General features: G+C 52.4%; 1 protein-coding gene across 7 annotated transcripts; it reads right to left on the bottom strand.

The window, feature by feature from the left end:
* Positions 1 to 5,132: 5,132 nt before the first annotated feature.
* Positions 5,133 to 23,423, bottom strand: MOB3C (MOB kinase activator 3C). 7 transcript variants are annotated; one of them, XR_013954409.1, is made up of 5 exons: positions 22,602 to 23,102; positions 16,949 to 17,433; positions 10,528 to 10,769; positions 6,117 to 6,662; positions 5,133 to 5,977 (listed from the first exon to the last, which is right to left on the bottom strand). XR_013954409.1 is itself a non-coding variant. In XM_080602748.1 (5 exons), the coding sequence occupies exons 3-5, from the start codon at positions 17,367 to 17,369 to the stop codon at positions 6,633 to 6,635; spliced, it is 693 nt and encodes a 230-aa protein (XP_080458874.1). In that variant the 5' UTR covers positions 17,370 to 17,433; positions 22,602 to 22,658; positions 23,121 to 23,423; the 3' UTR covers positions 5,133 to 6,632. The 7 variants fall into 7 exon arrangements, 6 of the variants coding, with proteins under 6 accessions (XP_080458874.1, XP_080458879.1, XP_080458878.1 ...); XM_080602748.1 differs by adding an exon at positions 23,121 to 23,423 and having other exon boundaries at positions 5,133 to 6,662; positions 22,602 to 22,658; XM_080602753.1 differs by having other exon boundaries at positions 5,133 to 6,662; positions 10,528 to 10,633.
* Positions 23,424 to 23,814: the final 391 nt, after the last annotated feature.

The raw sequence follows: 23,814 nt of genomic DNA, 5'->3' as shown, positions 1-23,814 counted from the left end.
CAGTTCCTTACTTCCCCAGAACTGCTGCCCCCCCCCCCCCCCCTTTTTTTTTATGCCAGTGAAAGATCAATCTCATTTATGGCCCATACAACTACAGAAAAGGGGCAGCAATGCAAGAGAAAAGTGCTACTCAGATGTTTTTTCTTCTTTTTTTAAAGAAGTACTATGGCGTGAGGTTTTTAATTTTGCCAGCTTTATCCCTTTTTAGATTTGCTATTTATATCACCATTAAATATGTTTGATTGGAAAAACAATCAGGTTTTCTTCTCAGCAGAAACACAAGGCAGTAGCTCTGCACAAGAGCAGCAAGAGAAAAAATGCTCTCTAATAACAGCAATCTTGCTTTGGCCCTTCTTTCAGTTTTACGGAGAGAAGCTCAGATCTGCTTCTCAGGTGTTACCTCTTATCTTCCCGAGCCTTTTTATTAGTGCTATTTCCCACTGTAAGGCTGAGAAGTATCCCTGGCAAAGAAGAGTTTTTTTCCATGTCAACGCAGACTGACATTTTGAAAGGTCATTCCCCATTTGGGTGACATTTCAATCCTCCACTCATTGTAATAAACTAAATAAAAAGATGTAAACTTGGAAATTTAGAGTCTGTACTAAATAAAAAATAAAGTCAGGTCCAACATGAACTCCTGTGCGATACTACTCCCTCGTAGTATCCTAGTAGTATACCTCCCAGCAGTATCCTAGTATCCTCGTAGTATACCTCCCAGCACTGTATGGTTTCAAGCTGTTCATGCAGCTTAGTACCCACAACTCTCAAAGTCACAAGCTCAGCAAGTGTGAGGCAAGTTAAGACACACGCTACATGCCCGTGCTGCCTTCTCTGTCAAGGGGGCCAGGAGAATACACCACGGTTTTAGAAAGCTTCTCACATAGGTTCAAAAGAAACAGCCGAAAAGCAAAAGAGCAGTGCCTCAGACAGCTGAAACCTGAAGGTCCCAGGACAGGATGGAGAGTAATGAAGCTCAATGGCATCTTTGTGGTATCCTCTCACAGGATGAAGGCGTTTTGTTCTTTTCACCACACCAGCATGAAAGAACACATTGTCCTGCAAACAGCAGAAGCATTGAAGCTTGGTTTCCTAAGGATGCAGCCGTGTGTGTGCTTATGCAGTGCTCTGATATCTAAGAGGCAAACCCAGGTGAAGATTTATCCACAGCTAAGCCACTCCTGGCAGCAGTTCCCCACCTGGATCTCTGGAGGCTTATCTTGGCTGAGAATGCTCCTCAACCATCTCCATTACAGGAGGGCATTAGTAGTCTTCTCTCCCCACTAGCTGATCACCTATTTCCACAACACTTTGAAACCTTTTATCCTTGAGGGATTCAGGAGTTATGCCTCAACATCTTCCCATGTATTCCTTGAACAGAATTGAAGAGTAGTCTGGAAGAGTAGCTCAAGTCCCTGCAAGCACATTCACACTCTCAGCATCAAGGACTGTCTATGCTCAGAGGAGATGTCAAACACGTGTAGGTTATTTTCAAATATAATTCAACTGGATTGTAATTCCCATCTGCTGTTTCTTGTCACATCTTTCTCCGCTGGGTTAAAAGGCTCTTAACAAAACACAGCTTTTTATGTCTGTAAAAGTAGGCATCCGTTCTCAAAGCAAGATGTATATGTTGAATCCTTGTTTTTTCTGTCCCCTTTGTTACTTGCAAGGTAACCCAGCTGCACAGCACATTTAACTAGAGGACAAGTCTTAAGTTTCAATCCGGCCTGGTATAAAGCTGTAAAAAAAGGCTTCAGGTTCTCATTTTCTTGTTTTTTAATAGAATAGGCATGGCATTTCTAAGAAATGGTTATGCTTATATTTCAGGGCAAAGTCCTGTGAAAAGTGAAGAAGAAAGCACCTTCTCAAGCAGTGTAATTCATGTATTAACCACAGTAAAATAAGTAGCTCTTCCACATGACTTTTCCTTTTATTTTTAATACCTTTTCAATTACATGTCTGCTTTTTACCCATGCAGCACACAGCAGAGAAGATAAGGAGACATCTATGCTGGCTGTTAGGCAAATAAGAAATAATTACCAAAGCTAGTTTTGATTTATCCATGTTACAATTGGATCACAGTAGTTTGGCCTATGTTTTACTGCAAAAATGATTTTAAGCCTTGACTAGAATTATCCCTCTCTTATCTGCCCACAGCCAAGCACCTAAATCTATATTTAAGCACCTTCAATCTAGTCTAGTCTGGTTTTCAGGGCACGGAGCATGTACCATTCCCTCTGCTGTTCAAGGAAGCTGTACAGGCTCCGTTTCTCTGAAAATTATACTTCTCATTTAGGCGATTAAACCCAGAGAATGGCTTATGCAATCACATTTGCCAGGATCAAACTGCTGTGTCACTCTTTTGTTGTGAACAGCCCTTCTTTACAGGGAAAAAAAAAAAAAGTCCCGTTTCTTTCAGGAAACCTTATGATTCACGTGTAGCATGGTGTAGGTGGTGTGAATTAAAATTGTTGGTGTGGATGTTTGTGATTGCCGGGGTGAAACTTGCTTTTCCTATAACCAGACCCACGAGGACTACTCACACCTTCACAAGGTGCCAGTCCACTGCCCGATGGGACAGAGGTCCTGAACTGACTCTATTTAATAGGAAGCCAAAGTAACATGGGATCTGGAAAATGTATGGTCTGCTGGACACCAGCAAATCAAACTTGCTGGAAACAAGGAGAAAAATGCTTGTCTCCACTCTACAAGCCAATCATTGGATTGTTACTGCATACCCCCCAACTCCCCATCTGCCCCAGGCCATACAGCTGTGCACTGCACAGTGGCTTTTGAGACACACTGTCTGATGGCCGAAGGGAAATAGGGCTGCCAGACGAAAAGGGAAGGGAGATATCAAGCAAATTACAGTGTCTGCAAGCTTGCAACACAAGCTGTGTTAGACACTTGGGAAGGGTTTACATGGCCACTCAGGTTTTTGGTCTGTCACCTCTTTCCTCCCTTGCAGACCTTTCGGAGATGAAGGATCAAGTTACCTGTTTGCTAATAAAACAAATAAAAAAAATAGAGACACGGTGACTAGAAATACCCTGGAAACTCATGTTTTCACCTCCCCTGCAGTAGCACCGGGCTGGCAGTGCTCTTGGCTTCATGCTGCACGCTGTGCTTTTCATCCTCTACAGCTCCTCGCCTTGCTGCCAGACCCAGCAAGAAATCTTTGTAAAGACCCCCTTTACAAATCCTTCCAGTCCATTTCCTAGGCTGTCCAGCCTGGGAGAGCGAGGGGAAGCACAAGCCACGTGCTATCCCGAATGCTAGGCCCCTGAACAGCTGCTGGAGACACAGAGACTTGTGTACGTCTCAGCTCTTATTCCCTCCAGTGCATGTAAGCGTGGAGAATCCTAGCACTGCTGGAAAGCTGCAAGATGAGTAAGAGCCAAGGGAGGAAGACCACAAGTGCAGTGCTGGTCCTGGCCTCCAGCCCAGGGTGCCTACAGAGAGTTGTCCTGAGACTGCCAGCTCTTACGTACACTCACCTGACAGCCACGTGAACGACGGCAAAACGCTTCCCTCACTCCGTCGTTAGGGCATAGCCCAAAGCAGTTGGCAGCTGGCCCGGTGGATATAAAATATTAAATGACAAAAGATGGGTCTGTTACATTATGGCTATTCCCAGGGGGTACAGCTTCGTTAAAGGTAGTAATAAAATAGCTTTCGGAGGGTTTCCCATATGGCAGTGAAGCTTCTCCTTCTAACACAGGCTGAATAATCATGTATGTTGAGGAATCAGGGATCCTCTGCCCTCCAGACCATGCTTCCTTCTTTTTTATTTATTTTTATTTTTTTTCCTCAGCCACCTCTACAGGAAGAGACTCTCTCATGTAGGAGACCTCATTTGCTGTTGCTATGATGTTCTACATCAGCGCAGACGTGCAGTAGTCCCCCACGCACCGCTGGCATTTCAGCTCTGACTCAGGGTCTCTTTTCAGTGGGGAGCTGAATGCCACACTCTGGCTTCAAGGTTTTCTCGACCCTTGTGAGTCATTTGTCCTTCCCTGACCCGCATGAGGGAATCCAGCTGACCGGGCTGTGCTAACAAAGCCATCAGCTGCCAGAAGGGAAAAGCTGCACGCATTCAAGAGAGAGACTCTTGCCTCTAGTTGCGAAACTCTGCTGGAATCAGCATCTCCCCCACCTCCAGGAAAGCCATCCAAGAATGGATCTCGTGTCATTAACCCTCCTTACCCCTTTCTAATCCCCAGTGGCTTCATGGTTACCTCCCAGTGTGGACAGATTTTTAACGCTTTGACATAACAGCTTCTCCTTGGCTCCTTTTACTCTCTTCCCAAGTCTTCTCTTACAGATTACAAGCTTTCACTCAGAGTATCTCAGACCAGATCACGTCATGGTTGTTATGACATCCACTCTGGGACCTTCCAGCCCCTTGCATTAACACAGGAGATGCCATTGTGCCCAGCAACCCCCTACCACCACCCCATGTCCCAGCCTCACTGGTGTGGTGGCCATTTCTTCCCTTCTTATGGCCCAGGAACCACATACCCGTGGAAAAAGCAGTGAGCCAAACTCACTGCTGTGCATCACTGGAAAAATACCTTCAGGTGGTATGCTGATGAAAAAACTGCAAGGGGAGGATGCAGACCAGGAACACTAGCCTATACCAAGCCACTTCCTGAGATGCAGGCTGTGGGAAAACACCAAGAGCTGAAATTTTCTGCATGATCAGTGGAAAACAGTGGCCAGAGCCACTACAGAGATGTTCAAATACTTAAGAACTTTCATCAGACCTTTTTCAGCAGACCCCTCATGGCATTTACATCACGCACTAAGGCTCTGCTGCTGGTGGCTGAGCCCCAAACCAGTATTCAGCAGCCAGTTACAGAGTTTTCTCCATCATGCACAACTTTTTGCAAAGCTGCCGGTTGCTGAGGTCTCGATGTGGCTCTGATCTTCATCACTGCTGCAGCTCTTGGGGGAAATCCACTCTTCAAGTTATCCTGGGTGCTTTTTCATGATGTCTTACTGCAGAGGAATTAGGGAAGAGTGAAGCACACAAGGCTTGTTCATGTTTCTTTAATTAGTAACAGAACAAAAACGTTTGGACTTTCAATTATTATTATACAGTGAAAATACTGGAATGATTTATCAGGTCATTTTGTGTCCATTTTGCTCCATTTTATTTCCATGTAAAAATATACATCTGGTACACAAGACTAAAAAAAATAGATTTTCACAACAAAATAAGTGCTCTGAGCACTAAAAATGCACTTGTGCACTTTAGTGTTGGCTTAAATATTTACATTTTCTAGCCACATCCCCTTCCTCCCCCCAAAATGGGCAAAGCCCTGGTTATAAATATCAGCTGGGTCTGGTGTACAAAACTTTCCCAGAAAAAGGCCAGGAAAGACAAAGATAAAAACGCCGTGGCTCAGACAATTTAACTCCCTCAAAATTGTAAAAAAAAATAAAAAATAAAAAATAATTAAAAAAAAGACTTCAACTCTTGTCAAAAGAAAATGTCACAGGGAATGCAACGCTAGTTAACAGGCACTGCAAGCAGGGAAGTTTTGAGGTTTGATGCCTTTCAGGGGAATAGGGGCACAGACCAGGTAGCAATGGTATGCTTTCTTTTTCAGGCTAGAGAAACTCTGTTCAGAAAGGCTTAAGGGGAACTGATCTTGCATTTTTGGAAGATCAGGGTAGATTAGATGTCTCTTAAAGTCCCTCCCCACCTGTTTTTCTGTGCTATAGGGTTGGACAATGGAAAGACAATTTCTGTAGCCGGCACCTGCTGCTTTGAGACAAGACAACATGTCAGGAAATACTGTTTGTTTTCTGGCACGTTTATTTCCCTCACTTTGTATCACAGTTTCTAAGTACAGAAAATACTTGTGTGGACTGTGCTGATCACAATGGAAAGTCGCCAATTCACTTCCTTTTGTCATGGGGCCACCTTGCTATTAGTCATGACATCCCCGCTGCCAAGCATGAAAAGTTCCTGGGGGAAAAAAAGAAAAGGAAAAAAGGGAAAAAAAAAAAAAAAAAAAGAGAAAAAGATCCCTTTGGTAAAGCATGGATTAGGTCACAAAGAGAGACATTCACAGCTCATGATTAAAAACAGGACATTGGCAGCTAACCTCATGAAGTCAGCTGGGATCAGACCTCACCAACTTTGCAGAGCTGATCTCAGATGTTACGACAAACCCACTGCATCTGGGCAAGGCAACAGGCACGATTCACTAGCCAAGGTCATACCTGCTTGCAGGGCAGGTATCACTAACAAAACATTTGAAGATAATGTAGCTGAGGACAAAACAAGAGGAAAGTTAGCTGAAGAAATGTTATCACACATGGGATTGGTTCTTAGAGACCAGAGTGTGTATCAGTCAACCCAACTTGCCTCATTCTCCAGAAGTCCGTGGCTTTCTAAGACAGTAGCCGTAAGACAGACTGGAATCTATTAAAATTTAAAAAATGTATATGTTCAGAGATGTTTAGCAAGCTTGGGATTCAGCTCTGGCCTGAAGAGGCTCTTCTGCAGTGTTCATAGTTCAGCTGAGACTCCCAGAGCAAGTCCTTGGGAAGGGGTCCCCCAGCACACTTGTCCCGTCGGGTGCCGAGCGAGCTGGCTGGGTTCGTCCGCCGAGATCGCCTCAGTGGCAAATTCGTTCTGTCATTTCTTTCTGCATTGAAGGGGAGGGGGGAGAAAAGAGAGAACCGGTAAGTGCAAAGACAGCTTACACCATAGTGACAATACAAGGCAGTTTGGCAGGTGTCCTGCTGCTGACTCGGCTGGGAGCAGGCAGAGCAGGCGGTGCTGCTCCCAGAGCCTCAGGACACAGAGCTGCTCCTGCGAGTGGTGGCTCTGGCTCCAGGAGGTGACAGCAGCTCACCAAAGGACCTGTGGCTTTGGCAAGGGATCCCACACTGTAATGCAAATGAACTCTAATAGCAGAGGGCCACGGAAAAACTCCTGGCAACTCCTGTCTCCTGCCTTCAGTGCTGTTTGCTTGATGTCCCTCTCAGGGGTCTACTGCTTTGTGGTGCCCCTAAGACACAGAAGCAGGGCTCCCCGGTTTCATCAGCTCCTCCATCAGCCACTCAGGCCCAAGCATCCGTAGCCAGAGTCCCCTCCTCTCATTGTCACCACTCTTGTCACTTGCCAAATGCTTCATCTTCAAATCCTAGGCCTGAGCCATCAGTGCTGGACGCAGGGAGGGACAAGATGACAAGAGCAAGCTCTGTTTAGGCTAACAGATTGGGGATTTTAGCCAGGACGGCATCATATAGTGCTAGCTGCATTGGGAGGGTTCCCACCTTTCAGCTGGTGGAAGGCCGTAGTTGTCCTTGCCTTAAGGAGTACAATTAATAGCAGGGAAGTCTGTGATTCTCTCTGGCTCACAGGGTCACAGTCTGTGAATCTGCATGTGCACGCAGATCCCCCACGTACCCCAGATAAATGTTTTCGCATTTTAAAATGTACTCCCAAAATAGACCTGACTGGTCTGCGGAGAAGGAAGGATGCAACTAGGAAACTAGTTTCCTAGAACTAGGAAAGTGGGATGACTCTTGGGTAACCCTGCAAAAGGCCCTTTAGTGATCTAACCGAGGGGGCAGAAGATGTAATCTCTGCTCTTCAGTGCTGTGAGCTTTGTTTTTAAAATCCACTGAGTGAGAGTGGCAAAGAGAGTGTTTCTCTGCAGCCATCACCCCCTGGAAATCCCCAGCACCCTGCCTTGGTACGTGACCAGCTGGGGCTCTGCCAGTGCTGCTGCCCTGTGCCGTGACCTGCCGCCTCTTCCCTCAAGTGCACAGCTTCCCTCAGCCCCGCATTTCTCCATTTGGCCTTTGCTAAGAGTGAATCACTGCCTGTCGTTCTGCCTTTGCAAAAGATCTATCTCGTTTTTGGCTCCCACAATTCGCTGCTATGAAATCACTTCCTAAAGAAGCTTGACAAAAGTTTGATTGAGACAGCAAAGGGAAATTCAGGCAGAGGCAGTCTTTGAAACCAAAAACTCCTTCATCCCATAATCTCTGTATTTTTTTTCAAGCTACGTGAGCCTAACTGGACATTCTCTGGCTGATGAGATGCTGATTTTTCTTTCCTCATCATCCTAAATCTCCAAACTGGGGCTCCGCACAAGAAAACCCACATCTGGGAAGCTGCAGCCATAGTACAGCACTCAGACCTGCTGTCCTGCTCCCTCCGAGTGCCCATGTGCTTGGTGGCCCTCCACAGCCACGTGCAGGGAACAGGACTCTCCTCTCCCATGGGATTCGTGTGGGCTAACTGGCCATCAAAGTGCAAGGTGAGGTCAGTTGTCCAGGCTCATGAGGCAGTCAGGAGGGACTCAGCCTCTCGAGGACAGTTCATCTTACCCCGACTGAGAGATGATCACCTTTCTGCAACCCTTGAGATCTTGCAAAAACAAGACCCTGCCTTCTTCACCTAAGCTGAAGGCAGATGCAACGCGCTGTCTGTCCTCGCCTGTGTGTCAAACCAGCTGAGGAGTCCTTCAAGATTGAAAAACACCCAGGGGCAGGGCAACAGCTGTGGTGCAGCCCGGTGAGAAGGAGAAGGAGCAAAGCAAGCCACTGGAGAGAGAGATTTGCAATGGGAAAGTGGGCTGGGGCCAAGTGGGAAGTACTGCAGAGGTTGGTGTTGGGATCTGTGCGTCCTCACCGTGCTGCTGCACTGCAACCAGACCGGTGGAGGCACCAGCCCCTGCACACCCAAAGAACTGGGTGGCCTGGTCGGGTGTCCAGGAACGCCTTCACACAACCCAGTGAAGAGACTGCCTGATATTGTGCCTTGGGGGGAAGGAATTGTTACAGAAGCCTGATCTTGTCCTCTTTGGTCTCCTGGTGTTTTCTGGCCATCCAAGTGCAGCAGTAAGTGCACTTTTTCCCTGCGTGCAGCAGAGAGAAGTGTCCTAACCCACTGAGAGTTTGGGACCAATGCCCAGTTTCAGCCTCCCTGGGGTAACAGGGTGATCAGAAGGACTGCTTTCAGTCCTCGAAAGTTGCCCATAAGCTGCAGGAGCTTGTCCCTCTGTCCCCAACACAGCACTGCGTCCAGGGCACAGCCATCCTCTGGCTGCAGGTCACTCGCTCACGCCTACAGCCAGGCATCGCCTGGGGGAAGGAGGTCTCCTGGGTGCCTGAGCCTCCCGCAGGGCTTGGATACCAGCAACACTTACCAGGCAATGGGCACACCAAGAAACAAGACAGACCAGAGAGAAATGCGCCTCATTTCCTTGTAGTTTAACCCTGGTTGCATCACGCTGGAAAATCTATTCATCTTCAATTCATCCAGACCCATAAATCATCACATGCTGCATGTGAGTCACTGGCATTGAAAGGCTGTTTAGCGATGCCAGCCTCTTGCTTTGGCTATTAGTGCTAATTATTTACATTAGGCAGCATCAGTCAAAGGAGATGACACCATTACGGGCTGTGTATCAATGCTAACGAAGTTTGTCATGAGGAGTGCTGGGGAGGAAGAAGGACACGGGACACAGTGACACTGAGCTGCCATTTTCTGGAGCCGAGGGCCATTTGATAATATAGATCACAATCAAACGACACCAAGTAATTAATGTGGATGCTGTTGTCATTCAGGTCTCCCCTGGTTGGATCATAATCCCCTCTCCCAAACTGAAATTAGAGCAGAAGAGGCGAATTGACTGAGACAAAAGAAAGCAGAAAAGGAGTTAAAGTGCTTGGAAGGCAGGGGCACCCCTGGTGCTCCTGAACAAGCAGCTCATGTTGTGACTTTTCTTAGCTCTTTGGTCTCTCTGGAATTGGATCCTCTTGGTCTTCCCTGGCTCTCCAGTGCTGGGTTCAGCCTTTTCTGCAGCCTGTCCTTTATCACTGTGTGCTGACTACTGGGCTCCCTATTAATTCTTCTCCCCATCGCGACACATCCTCTCTAGGTCAGCCCACATTGACTTTGCCTGTGACACACTTGCTTCTGTTACAAAACTATGTACATTTTCTGGTTTATGTGCCGGGCCTGTCTAGCTCTTCCTCTGGTGCCCCAGCTCTGCTTTTTCCAAGGTCTCTGCCTGGCGAAGTGCTTCCCAGGGGAGGCTGCAGCAGATCCTGGAGCTCCAGCAAGGCCTCTCTCGTTTGGCCTGGATAGCTGCTGTCTGGAGCTGCGTGCCCTGCCGGGCCTCACCTTCTTCCAGCCTCGTTGTAATTCACACTCGGAGCTCAGGCAAGGACCTTACACCCCAACAGGAACACTCAAGACTGCGGAGAGGAGATCTGGGCTCAGATCTGACCCCAGAAGGCCACATGCACACAAGTGCCTGGCAACATGTTGGTGTGCAAATTTCGTTAGAGCTACCAAGACTATAGAGGGACAGCCTGTAGTGGTGGTGCAGAGACAAAAACCGTAGGTGTGCTTCTGGGGTAGGATGGCTGAAAGAGCCCAGAGAGTGTGACTGCAGGGGGCAGAGCCCGGCCCCCCCGAATTTACCAGGGCTGCATCCAACCCACGCCGCCCTCACCCCCTCTGCTTCCCTGTCCCTGGGGCATCCTTACCAAAGGCTCCAGCTCCCGATGGTCGACCAGGCTGAACTCCCTGATGAAGTAGTAAAAGTGCTTGTAGCAGGTGTTGACGTGAGCCTCGGCACCCATGTTGATGATGCTGTCAAAGTGATGGATGTAGACATGGACAAAGACACGGAAGAGGCGGGTGAGGATCTTAGTGCAAACCTGCTGGAACTGCTTGGGGAAGGGGACACCTGCAAAGCAGAAGCAAGTTGGAAGCCATTTGACCATTTCTGGAAAAAAAGGAAAAAAAAGGAGAAAAAAAAAAAAAACACCACCAGAAAAACAAAACAAAACAACAGCTAGAGTGTAAATGTTGCTGCCATGCTTAACAGGCAGCCACGGGTGAAAGACTCCCTTGGCCAATGTCAAGGTGATAGCTCCAGCGGGGCAGTGTGCCATCCAGCTTTCTCCCTTGCCCAATTTCCTCATTGCCCAACTAGCAATTTTCTGCAGGCTTATTCTGGCAATCTGGGGAGTTTCCCTAGGAGACAAAATTTCTCATCCAGTGTCGGAGGCCACATCTTTCCCTGTCTGGATCCCTCTGTCCTGCCCTTTCCGTACAAACCTGAGCAAGCCCAGCACAGCACAAATGTCTTTACCCGAGTCTACAAACAGAACAAAACCTCCTCTCGGCAGGACAGAAACCTTCCCTGCTCCTCAGAACCAAAACCATGGGTTGTGCTATCCTTCTTCCTCCACACGCCCTCAAACATCACTTCTGATGCATCAACAGAAACAGGTGGGGTTCCAGCTTTCCTCCTGAGCCTTGTTTCGAACAATTGTGTCATTAAATCAGGAACAGAAATGCCCGCCTTGGCAATCCTTACGTAGTCATGTCATTGCGCCTGTATGATGCTCCCTACTGAGCCGTCCAGGAACTGGACCCACCACACTTTACTCTATGCTTTTAGCCTTGTCTGCACAAGGACACAATTTCTTACTCTACGTTTCCACCCTTGCCTAAACACACTAATATCACAGTGAAAATCTCAGAGGTGTCAGCAAGCAAATCTCTAAAGGAAACCTGGCTTTTGAAACCCCTGCAAATATTTTTTTGGAAGGTGGAAAATGAAACAATCGTGATTTGTTTTCTTGACGGTTCTTCCTCTCCCCTGAGTAATTCAATGCAAATCTGCAAGAAGCAAAATAAAATCCTCCCTTCCCGCAGCTGTACCTACCTCCTCCCTTAGCTTCTTACTAATACAGCACTTAACCTCTTAAAAATCTTTCCAAATAATCTCTGCTCAACCGTGGCCAGCTCAGGCATGACGTTGCGGATAGCATCAGCAAATCTCTCGGCTAAAAAAAAATTAAAATGGTAATTTGAGTCTTCCTCATCAGCCCTGCTAGGCAATTAACTTGTTTTTCCCACCGGCTCCTGGCAGTTTTGTTTGCCAGCAGCAGTGTCGTGCCCCTCTCCTCCAGGGGTGGCAAATGTAAAGGATCTGTTCGCGCCTGGAGCCTGTTTTATCAATGGCCAGGGTCCCAGCACTCGGGGCAGAAAGGGAATTTGGTCAGGACCAGCATCACCCTCAGCCCAGCCCCGCTTTGCTTCGTGCAGGGGGCAGAAGTTGGGAGCTCAGGCCATGGGTGGGTGGCTCGGCTGCCTCCTGAGGGGGGCACACGTCTCGGCACAGCCTCACCTGGACGTGGAGAGGTGCTCTGAGACTGGCTCACGGCCACTGCCCTGCGTAACCGTCAGCATCCTGCAGCAGTGCGAACCCAGCAGGCTCTTTGGCATCACCCATTAGGATGCTAATAGGTCCTGTAGGGCTTTCTGGGAGAGATGCTTCCATCTGGCAAGGTACCTGCAGGCCTCCCCCATGCCACCAGTGTGGGGATCTGCTTCTGCCCTCACCCCGTGACCGTGGAGCTCTCCCTGCCTGCTGTCTGCTGAGGCAGGGACCAGGGAGCAGACCTCTGGGCTTCCCTGCCATCAGGAAGGGTGCCGTGCTTTAGCAAAGGCTTCATTGGGGCTTTTTGCACTGAGTGAGAATTTGCCAAGCAAATAAAAGCCCTAATCACCCAGCTGGGGCCAGAGACAAGCCATTAGGGTGGCCCCTGCAGAGCACCTTTGAGGAACCAGTCAAGAAATATTTATTTTAATAAAGAGAAATCCATCAGAACGAGTAATTTCTGATGAATGCAGATTCCCAGAACCCAGCTGTTCTGAACAGTGTCTGTGGTCCTGATACTGCTGTCGGAGGATCCACCTCCAGAGCTGGCAGGTTGTGGTGAGTGGCTTTCCTCTGCCTTTGTCCTGAGGTTAGCCAGGCACGGTCTTGTCCTACAAACCAGCTGCCGGCAACGTCTTCGTGCACATGCTGAAGAGAGCTGGAGGGGCAGACATCCAGCTACAACCTGGGTTCTCCAAAAGCATCTCTTGGATCAGGGAACAGAGGTTCAGCATAAATCCTGTGGCTGACAGCAACTCTGGGAGGTGTTGAGCTATCATGCTCCGAATGATGCCTGGAGAGACAGCATCGGGCTGCCAAGAGCTCAAGGCACCCTTCTGGGCTGCCCCACCGCTGTGGTTTCCCGTGAGCCCAGCAGCACCACCAGCTCCTGGGACGTGAAGCTGGGCTGCTCTTCCTTGTGTCCAGCACAAGGTGTCAGTGTGAGGCTGTCCTCTCCGGGCACGGCCAGGCTGCCGGGGTGGCTGGCTGTCACCTGTGGACTTCAGCAGGTCACCTCTCACCCCACCACGTCGTGACACCACCGCCTGCTTTGGTCCTTTGGGTCCGGGAATTTTGAGTGTCTGGTTCTGGCTCCTTCTCCCCACGTCCCCCCTCTTGCTCGCGCACACCAGCACGCCAGGATGTCAGGAAAAGCATTTACACGCGACACCGGCTCCTCTCCTCCGGCTGCGATCCCAGCCACCGCCCAGCCACTGACCCGCCAGCCAGCGGCCAGTATCATCGCCTCTCCCAAGCAGAAACGGTCCTAGCAGGAGCCGAGCGGGGAAATGGGAAGCATCACACGCGCTGGAAGGCAGGACAAGGGCTGTAAATTCAGCGGCAGGTACGGTTTCATCGCTGCGGCGCAGCCGGGGCGCTGGCGAGCGGTGTGACTCGCCGCCCCGCCACGAACCAGCATCTTCAGTTATTCTTGGATGTTTTCCTTGAAACCCCACGATGTGATTCAACGCTCCGAGGAGCCTGTTTTCCACCCTCCGCGCTGATTGCTTCAAAACGTAAGGAAGCCATGTGGGACCGCGAGGAAAAGGAAATGAAAACGAGAGGTAACAAAGCGCCTGCGCTCACAGGAAGGGGAGGCGGATGGGTCTTGGATCCTTCCTGCCATCTCTCCCGTCCCCAGCCCTTGTGCACCAGCCAATTTCATTTTTTCGTGATGAATCAGTAATGTGAAACTATTTTGCTTCTTGGCAGTCGTACTTTTTCCTCTCCAAAAGCAGTAATTCAATGAACTACGTGATGGATTATCGTTGTTAATATTATTGCTAAAATCCATTTTGGCCACTGGATGGTTCGGTGATTCATCTTTTCCTAAAAATAAGTCTTTAAAGCTCCTTTGAAACTAACAGCACGATGGCAGCTGCAAGCTGCTGTGGCATTAATTTTGGAAGAAAGAAGGCAGAAAATAAAAGGCAAATTGTGTAAAAAATAGCTAGCTGAGAAAACTGCAACAATTAGCTGAATTCTGAACATTTTTCTCCTGTTGTTACGGGGAGAAAGGACGGGATAATTATGCATCAAGTTTTCTCTGCTTTTTGTCGTTGCTTTGGGAATAAGCTTGAATGGCAGGGTTGAGCTTGGAAGAGCTTTCCAAGAACAGCTCCAGGGCCTCCTGCGAGCGATGCTCCTGGCAGCCGCGGGCAGACCTGGCAGAGGGCGCGGGCGCTGCCGCCGCTGCTTTTGGTCCAAACCCCACGTCCACACTGCTTTAAAAACGGAGACGTTTCAGCACACGGGGCAGTGTGGGCATGGGACGGGTGGCCCTGCAAACCCTCCGAGTTTGGGTTTTCACCATGGGCAGGCTCACGGTGAAACACAAAATGCAATTTCCCCAGCTCTCAGCAGGCACCGCGGGGCAGAGCGATGACCGGGAGGGGCTGATATTTTCCTGGTGGTAATTCGCTCATGAAGAAATCAACCGACATAATTTTACCAGCTGGTAAAAATAAGCCTGTAGAATCACTTATTCTAATTCCTGCATGGGAACAATGCTTATTCGGCATTTAAATGTTTTTTCTTTTTTTTTTTCCAGGCCAGCTACGTTGGTTGGGAGAGCGGAAACAGAGCACTGAGCGCATGTTAACTGATACGGGTCGTCTGGGAGAGCTGTAGGTGATTTATAGCAGCCAGGCTCACCCCAGCCAGGAAACTGTCTCATCGTGACCGGCGGACAGACAGGTTTCCTTCCAGAGGGAGGATTTATACAGCAAAGCCTTTCAGTGGGACTGAGCCCCGCAGGTAGATTTCCCTGTGGACGGGGAAGATGCAGCATCTCCTCCACCCTCACCATCTCCTCCAATTTCCAAGCCCAGGATGAAGGAGTCCCCCACTCTGACCCACGAAGAGCCTCTCCCCTCGCTGCCAGTACAGCCATGATCCAGCCCCGCTGAATCACGCGCTGCTTCGGGTTTTGTAGCTTTTGTTGGGCAGGGGTGCTGAGGTTAGCCACAGGCATCGTTAGCAAGTTTGGGTAACACTTGCTCTTTCAAAAAAAAAAAAAAGTCTGCTTTGTCTGCAGTCTGGTGGCCATAGCTGGGAAATCCTTGTCCTGGGACAGCTGCCTTACAGATGGCATGGGTGGACCCGGATGGAAAGCTGCCGTGTGCTTGGGGTACTGTCCCCAAGCCCCGTGTCCCTCCCCGCTGCATGCCACCATAAAGCGGGAGTTCAGCTGAGGTCAGGCGCCTGTCCTCTGGCACAGGGCTCCAGCACCATCCCAGCACGCTGTGCTCATCCGGGCTTCAGGTGATGGAGAGGGAGAAGGAGACCCCCAAAGGGCAGTTGTAGCACCCTAACTGCAGGCAGAGCCCGTGCAGCTGGGTCAGACCGGGCGCCCCATCCCACAAGGCTGAAATTAAGATTTTGGCAGGCCAAGCCTCCGCATGCTGCCTCTCTCCTGCTTGCACAGAGCTGTCACCCCTCCAAGCCTCATAGCCCAGAGGGGCAGAGGCTTTCCCCAAAAAAAGCAGCAGCACGTGCCTAGATGCTCCAGTACAGCCAAACGGGGCTGTGAGAATTAGTGGCAGCCAGAAATCCCACACGGACCATTTTCTTCAATGTTTCCAGGGCTTTTTCAGCATATCAATAAAAATCCTAAGCCCAACTGCAGTGGTTTCATCCAGCTCCATTGGCTATGCTGTTTGGGGAAACAGACTTGCAAAGCCCTGCATTTCCCCCTAAGATCCCTAAGGCTTCCTTTCCATTTTTTCTGGAAAGCAACCTCTCCTGGGCAGCAACTGAGACTCTGGCAGCCAGATCCAGTGCAAATGACCCAGTGAAAGAATAGATCCCGTGGGACAGAGCAGAGCAGAAAAGTTCAGTGGGAAGGGACCTACAAAGATCATCGCGTCCAACTGCCTGACCACTTCAGGGCTAACCAAAAGCTGAAGCATGTTATTAAAGACATTATCCAAGTGCCTCTTGAACACTGACAGGGCAAGAGTTTATTTATAGGCCCTTTCTGCTCCTTGAAAATGGCAGGAAACAACCAGAGCAGCCCCTTAACGAAGGGGAGAGGTGGTAGCTGTGCTTCACCAGCACCCAGCGGCCAGCACACCAGCTCCAGCCCCTGCACATCTCCCCAAACAACGAGAAAGCAGCTCAGCAGCAGGGCCAGTATCAGCCGCCAAACACAGCAGGTCAGCAGCAGAGGGGTTATTTCGCATGCTGCTTTTGCCTTTGGCAGCTGCTGCAAGCTCTTAAGGCCAAACTTTTTGCAGGGATGCATCGTATGCAGGGGTTTGGCAGCTGGGAAGGCAGATGATGAGATGTATTGTCAGGGCTGGGATGAATTAGCAGAGGTGGAAAGGAGCTGAGAAGTGACGCAGCAAGGCAGGACAAAGGCCAGACCTTGGGAGCGTGAACCTGCTTAGAAAACCAGAAAGAACTGGAGCTGGTCCATCAAGACAAAACGGACAAGGTGGTGCAGGGAGGGGCTGAACAGCTCCAAGCAGCCTCGCTGCTCAGCTCCTTGAGGACGGGTGAGGGAGCAGACAACCTACCAGCCCTCATTTCTCAGAACTGCAGAATAGATGGAAAAACATAAAAGCACGGAAGAAGAGAATATTTTTTCCACAACCCCTGTGAACAGAACGAGGAACCCCAAGCTCTTGGGATCGCAAGGTTCAGCAACACCTGGAGGTTTGCGGTGACGGTTCGGGAACCCGCACTGGTTACAAGCAGAGCCCTTCTGTGAAGAACCACGGCACACTCACCTATCCTGGTGGGGAAGATGTCCTCATTGTTGATGAGCATCTCGATCCAGTCCATCAGCATACACATGTACTGCGGGGCCGACAGCTTGGTCGGCTTCTTGTATTTGCTATCGTCCTGCCACCTGTACTCGTACTTGAGCCCGCCCGACATGATGGGGCAGCTCCTCTCCGTGCAGTACTCCGACATGGTGCCGTAGATGAGGTTGATGCGGTTGAAGAAGTCCACCACGTGCACGGCGATCCAGTCGTTGATGCTCTCGCCGGGAGGCAGCTGCACCACCGTCTTCAGGTCCAGCCCGGACTTGAGGGAGGCCTGGGCTTTCTTGTAGAGCTCGAAGCGCTGGGTGCCGGGCTCAAACTTCTTGCGGGGGCGAAACGTTTTGTCTTTGTTGAAGACTTGCTTGAGACACAGTGCCATCATGGGCTGGGCCGGCCAGGGTGAGGGCTGCCGAGTCAAAGCCACGGATCTTCAGGGATGGAGGTTTCTGGGAGGAGAAGGACACAGATTTTGGTTATGCACAGAGCTGTGTGTGTGTGTGCACCTCGCAGGGACGAGCTAGCACCGGGATGCTGCTGGCCCCACAGCAGCAGCAGTGAGGAGCCAGCCAGCCTCTTATCTCCGGGCCTTTATCTGTAAATATTGCAATCATACAAAAAGTGTGATATCAGCGGGGTTCACCGGCCCCAGCAGCCCCAACCTGGCATCTTTTATCCCCTCCTGGCAAAGGAGACGTGCCTCTTTCCCAGGGATTTCTCAGCTCACAAAAATAGCTCCCTGTGGACAACGCTGCGACTGCAGCTGGCTGCTGGTTCACACAGCCCCAGCGCCCGGCTCAACGGGAAGAGGGGGGATTTTTGTTGTTGTTCAGCCCCGTGTGTTTGTTCGGAAGAACAAAACCCGCATCCGAAGAAGGGAAACAAACGGCAGCCGAGCGCGCCGGTGCCAGGATGCGGCCGTCCCGGCGCACAATGCGCGCGGGAGCTGGTGCTCCCACAGCTCCCCACGCTTCTCCAGCCTCGCAGCACCCCGGGGACAGGGGACGAGGTCTGGAAGTCACCACTCTGAGCTCATCCCTTCCTGCCGGCCTGGGGTTGCCAGCACGGAGCAGGTCTGCAGCGTTTCCCTTTTTTCCTTCCTGAAGCTCCGCTGGAAATCCCGTCTGCTCCGGAGTGTCCTGGACGGGCTGAAAAGCACTCGTGGGGTCTGCCTGGAGTTCCCTGCGCTCCTCGCCGGGGTTGTTAACAGGAGGCTCCAGCATGCTAAATGGTTTGCTGGGGCTTGGGGAGGAAAAAATCCCCAGATGGCCTCCCCCAGAGAGGAGGAGGTGGAGAAAGAGTTAAAAATATAAATATGTTCACGGAAAGGGGAAGTGACTTACCCAAAGTCACGAGCAGGAGGGAATGGTGTCCAAGCAAGGCTTGGATGCACATTCAGCATTAAAAAGACATCTTTTAGCCAAAAGCTTGCTGTATAAACTCAATGTTTTGTAAACTCAGTCCCGAGCTGCAGGCAAATCCTATTTAACCCAGCAGAGATCAGCCATCTGTCTTGCAAGGGACGCCCTGTGCTCCACACAGAGCCCACCCTGGGGACATCCCTGCGTGCAGGATCTGCCCTGCGGGGCTTTCTACACCGCAGCCACACGACTGCAAGGGGAAAGCCCTGCTGTGGGTGCCACCGGTGCTGTGGCGGCTGGTGGGGACGAGCTGCAGCCTTTCCCACACATGCAGCGATGCTCTGCCACCATCACAGAGCTTGTGGCATGCTGGCATACCAAGCCCCGCCATACCCTGCTGTACCCAGTCCTGAAACTTGTGTTTTTAGGTGATTTTTGCCCCACGCCATCATGCAACGGCTTAACACCAGGGTACCTGCAGGTGATTTTTCCCCCACACAGGCCCCATGCCTAATAAAAATAAATAAATAAATAAATAAATAAATAAATAAATAAATAAATAAATAAAAACAGGGCAAGAACCCTGCTCAGCACCTGCTGGGGGTTTTCCTGCTGTGCATCTGTTGGAGATGGGCAGCAATGAGGGAGCACTACGCGCCGCTGCCCAAGCGCTGGGAGCAGCCCCCTTCCCGACCTCGCAGGCAGCTGGGCACAGCTGGGTAACGCGGGCGGGTTTGCTCAGGATCCTTGCCAGCATCGCTACTGAATTACCGAGTCATTAAAAGGCCTCGTGAATCCTTACCGGAATCAGGGAGAAAAGTGTTCTCCAGAAATCCGATTTAACGCAAAGCCAACAGCACATCCTGGGATTTACGACTGAAAGGAGCAGGGAGAGGCGGCGGGCCAAGAGCCGGCTTCTTTCCCAACCTCGCTCCAAGGCTTCCACTGCTCGGCGGGCAGGAAAAGACACGAGAGGCACAGGGAGGGAGCTGCGGGGAGGCCAGGGCCGGGGCTTTAAACACCCAGTACAGCCCTTCAGTGGGGACACTGGGGAAAGAAGCAGTTTGTTGGAAGTGGCCGTGGACTCATGTCGTCAGCGGTGCTTGCAGGACCAGGTTTTCCCAGTCCCTGCCTTCAACCTGGAGCAGCGGAGCGCGAGGCAGCGCGAACGGGATGCCCGTTTGGGGAGATCCTAAAGCTGTGCCCCGGCAGGCCGAGGCAGCAGCTCCCCGCAACATGACGGTGCGCGTCCCGCTGCCGCCGGTGCCCAGGGGGCCTGGCGTGGTGCCGGGCAGCCCACAGTTCCCACGCGCAAAATCAAAGCTTCCCCCCGGGCACCCCGGGCACGGCTGCGTCCCCGCTTGGCCGCCCTGCGATTCCCACAGCAGGGCGGTGCCGGCACCCGCATGTCCCGTCCTGAAGCATCTGCAAATCCTCCAGAGCAAGCCGCTCGGAGTTTCGGTGGTGGACCCGTGCCCCCCAAGTCCCCGCCGCTGCGTGCCCGCCGTGGCGCTGCAGCACCCTCGGTGCTCGCCCCATCTGCCTGCCCGAAATGGCCTCGTTTTTTGCAGGGGCTGGTTTTACACCCAGCGAAACCCTTCCGCTGCTCCAAAGGCTGCTGGTTTCAGTCGTGCCCCTGATTTTACCGGCGGCAGGAGAGAAACCCGTGGGGTTTAGCGAGAGCCAAGTCGGTGCAGGGTTAAGCTGCAGGGGTGCGGCAGGGCCGTGGGGCTGCAGCAGGCTGGGACGTGCAAAAACCTGGTTTCCTAGAGGGCTGGCAGGGCCAGAGGAGAAAGGAAATGAACTGGATGGGGGGGAAGCAAGTTCAGGGTCAGGATCAGCCCTTAGTTTCGGATTTGGGGAGGATATTTTTTTTCTTTTTTTTTTTTTCTTTAAATCACTTGAAAACCACAGAAGAGCACTGCCAGACAAAGGCTTTGTTTTAAATTAAGAACAACACTGAACGGTCTGTTTAGAAACTGGCAAAACAAAAGGGGGAAAAAAAAAGCAAAACAGAAGGGAGGGGAGCTTCCTCTGCCCACCGCAAACAATCCCGTGCTCCGAGCAAGGCCACCAGTGCAGGCCGGCATCTCTGACCCCAAACCAGCTCAAATCCCAAAACCCCCGGGGGGGAGCAGTTGGGGCAGCGCCGCTCTCTGTGCTGACAGACGAGGACTGGGCTCTGGTGGGGACGGTGCCGTGCTCCCTGCCTCAGTTTCCCCACTTTCAAAACTCATTTCCCTTCCCTCCCGTTACATTTAGGGCTGTAAAGTCAAAGGCTTGGCTTCGGGGAGGGGGAAAGCTCTTTGCGAGTGCCCCTGGGACGCAGTAATGCTTATTTCTGACCTGGGTCGGTAATAACAAGGAGGAGGAAGGCGCCGACAGCGGCACCTCCAGCTGGCAGCGGGCCTGGTGCCTGCGCCAGCCCTGGATGCGGCCCGAGACGCTTACACACGCACACAGGCATCCGAAACCGCAGGGCCGCTCGGCAGCAGCCTCCAAGAGGCCCTGAGCCGACCGAGCCCCACGTAGCGGGGCTCCCATAAAACCTGCCGGCTCCACGTCCCCCCTCTGCTTCCCCTGGTGGATTTTGGCGTTAGGCCGCTCCGGTGCTGGCTTCTCCTCCCCTGCTGACGGGGATTCCCTTCTCCCCTTCCCAACAGCACAAAAATTCCCCTCCTGCCACTTCCCCGCGTGCCGGGGCTGGCCTTGGCCCAGACACCAGCCCGAGCCCCCAGATGGCCTCCAGACGGCCAGTGTGACCAGCTGCCTGCTGGCAAAAGGGCTCCGCTGGCTTTTCGCTGCTCAAGGCTGCGTTACTGTCTGGATCCTGACCCCACAGCTCGCTGTGAGCACCGCAGAAGCCCTGTTGCAAAGCTCAACCTGTCCGGGAGCACCTGCAGCTGGGGTTTCTTTGTGGTGAACTTGGAGGTGCACCAGAAAGGCCCCAAAGGCCAAGCTGCCTCCCCCCGAGCATCCCTCTCCCTGCAGGCAGCTCAGACCCCATCCAGCTAGGGGCCAAGGGCAGGCGGTGCTCCCCAAGGAGGTTCTGCAGCTTTCCCCATGGCCACGCCTGGTTTTAAAGGAGGGGGAGTGCTGGAGGAAGGTGCTGGGGGCACGGCCTCAGGCCTCTGGCCCCGCTCCCTCTCCCTGGGCTTCCTGCTGGAGCCAAGCCCCAGCTGGGCCGTCCGTGAGAAACGGGGTTATTGGCTGCCGATCCCAAATATAACCCAAACGCTGGAAAATTCCAGGAAACGAGCCAAGACAAGATGCCGGGAAGGGGATCGAGGGCCAGCACGCCAGACAGGGCTGTGGAGAGCCGGGGGCTGGAGGCAGTGTCCCACCAGCCCCAAACACCGGGCACAGCTCCTGGTGCTGCTGAGCCCTGTGAGAGGCACGAGCATCATTTGGGGCAGTCCCCAGCGCCCATTTTTGAAGGGACCAACTCCCAAAGGCAGCAGGGCTCTGCTCTCTGTGCTGGTACTTCCGTCAGCTCTGCTGACTCTCGGAAATCCCCACCTCGTGAAAACCAATGTGGTTTCCAGGAACAGAGCCACTCGCACCTCTGCTCGCCCCCAGACCAGCCTCGCTGTTCCCTCTGTGTCCCCGACCCCAGAAAACCAAAGCCCCATCTCTCTGTGCTGCAGGTGGCACATCCAGCTTGTTTTGGGGTGATGCTGTCTGGGGGTACCTCGTTCCTGGGGCTGGGTCTCTCTGTGGGCACCAGTGACTTGCTCGGAGCCCTGCAGATAGGCTCCCTGCAGCACCCAGGGGCAACCCCCCCACCATCAGAGCCACAATCCCAAACGCCAGGAACTCCCGTGGGACACAAGCCAGCGGCTGGAAGCGCATCCTCACCGCTCGCTCTGCCCCAGCTGCCCCTGCCCTCCCTCGGACACGGACAAAGCCACCTCCAGGACCGTCCCCACCGGGCTGCGGGGTGACCACCCGCACCGGGGGCTCCCCCCGTGCCCCGCACACCTCCAGGCTCCTGCACGGCTCCCCAGCCCCGCACCCTCCCGCACCCCAGGCACAGGATCCCTCGGTATTCACACACTCACAGCCCAGCTGAGACACCGGCAGCGTGGGGAAGAGTCTCCGCAGGCTCCCGTGTCCCAGCCGGGCGGAGGGGGGGCTCGTTTCTCCCCAGCGTTTGCCCAACCTGCCTTGGAAGCACCCCAGGAGCATCCTCGGGGATGTGGGGGGCCACAGCAGCGGGACGTTGGTGCTGCTCCTTTCCCCAGCCCAGCACTCACCTCATCCCCGGCACGCCCAGCCGCCAGCGCACGAGCCCGCTGCGCTTGCTGCCCTTACTAGGGAAAAAAATAATTAAAAAAAAAATAAAAAATAAATAAATTAACTGTTTCAAAACAAAAGCCCAGCGCCCGCCGGGATGCCCCACGGCGGGAGGAGCGGCCGCACGCCGACGTTGGCCGAGCTTTCGTGTCAGAAAGCGGTGCCGAGGGTTTTTGTGCCGCCGCTGATGTCACATCCTGACCCTGCCGAGCCGCAGCTGTCCCCGGGCCCCGCGGCCCCCCCGGCACGCCAAGCAGCGCACACGCGTGCACACACATCCACGCACGTGTGCACACACATGTGCGGGCGCATCCCTCCCTGCTTTGCACCCCCAAAATCCACCAAAGGGGAAAGCGCCGGGACGAGCTGGGCGCCTCCCAAGAAAAAAAAATAAAAAAAAAAATAAAAAGAAAGAGAAACGAAAGAAGAAGCAGAAACAAAAGGCAAAAAAAAAGCCTTTGGCTTCAGACGAGACTTACTTTTGTTGGTTTAAGAGATGGGGCAAGTTATGAAGCGCCTTGAGATGTTTCAGTGCCGCTCGAGCCAGCGCGGTGGGCACCGCGGGAGCAGCGTGGGACGGCTTGGCACGGCCAGGGCTGCGGGAGGAGCACGGCTGGCTTCGGCTCCAGCTGCCTGGACGGGGATATAAAACACCCAGCACACGTCCTGCGTGAAGCCGGCGGGTGTTTGAGCGGGGCAGGAGGCAGCTGAGCGGTGCTGGTGTCCCAGCTCCCCGTCCCGGCTCCCCTCGCCCTCCCCGGGGAGCAGCGCTGGGTCCCCGCTGAGATGCAGGTTTTGCAGGTGCTCTCAAGTTGTATTTTCAATTACATTTTCAATGTACTACAGCAATTGGGTTTTTTGTTTGTTTGTTTGCTGTTTTTTTTTTCTTTACTTTTTTTTGGGGGGGAGGGGAATGGCACTAATAGGGTTTCTCCCCGCTCTGGGATGCTCCTGCTGCTGCTGCTGACATAAGATGGGAGGATCCTGGCGCTGTGGATGTTTTCGTGAAGGGGGAGGGTTTAGGATGGGGGCTTTGCCTGCTGCTCCTGGGGATTTACCTTCTGATCCCATGCAGAGCGTGCACGTGGCAGGATGCATCTCTGTGGGATCCAGCCTCCTTCCCCGTGGCTTCACAGCTGTGGGTGATGCCAGGGTTTGCCCTGGAGCCACGAG

This window comes from Anser brachyrhynchus (assembly GCF_964034855.1).
Source record: "Anser brachyrhynchus genome assembly, chromosome: 8".
In the NCBI taxonomy this organism is placed as follows: Eukaryota; Metazoa; Chordata; class Aves; order Anseriformes; family Anatidae; genus Anser; species Anser brachyrhynchus.
The sequence above is the reverse complement of the archived record's forward strand: the minus strand, read 5'-3'. Positions and strand labels throughout refer to the sequence as shown.

Excerpts from the sequence above, each read along its gene's own strand:
- MOB3C (XM_080602748.1), bottom strand. The coding sequence starts at position 17,369 with ATGATGGCACTGTGTCTCAAGCAAGTCTTCAACAAAGACAAAACGTTT. Across the intron at positions 10,770-16,948 it reads CATCTTCCCCACCAGGATAG|AAATGGTCAAATGGCTTCCA; the intron begins GTGAGTGTGCCG and ends CTTTTTTTCCAG. Across the intron at positions 6,663-10,527 it reads ATCGGGAGCTGGAGCCTTTG|AAAGAAATGACAGAACGAAT; the intron begins GTAAGGATGCCC and ends CCTTCAATGCAG.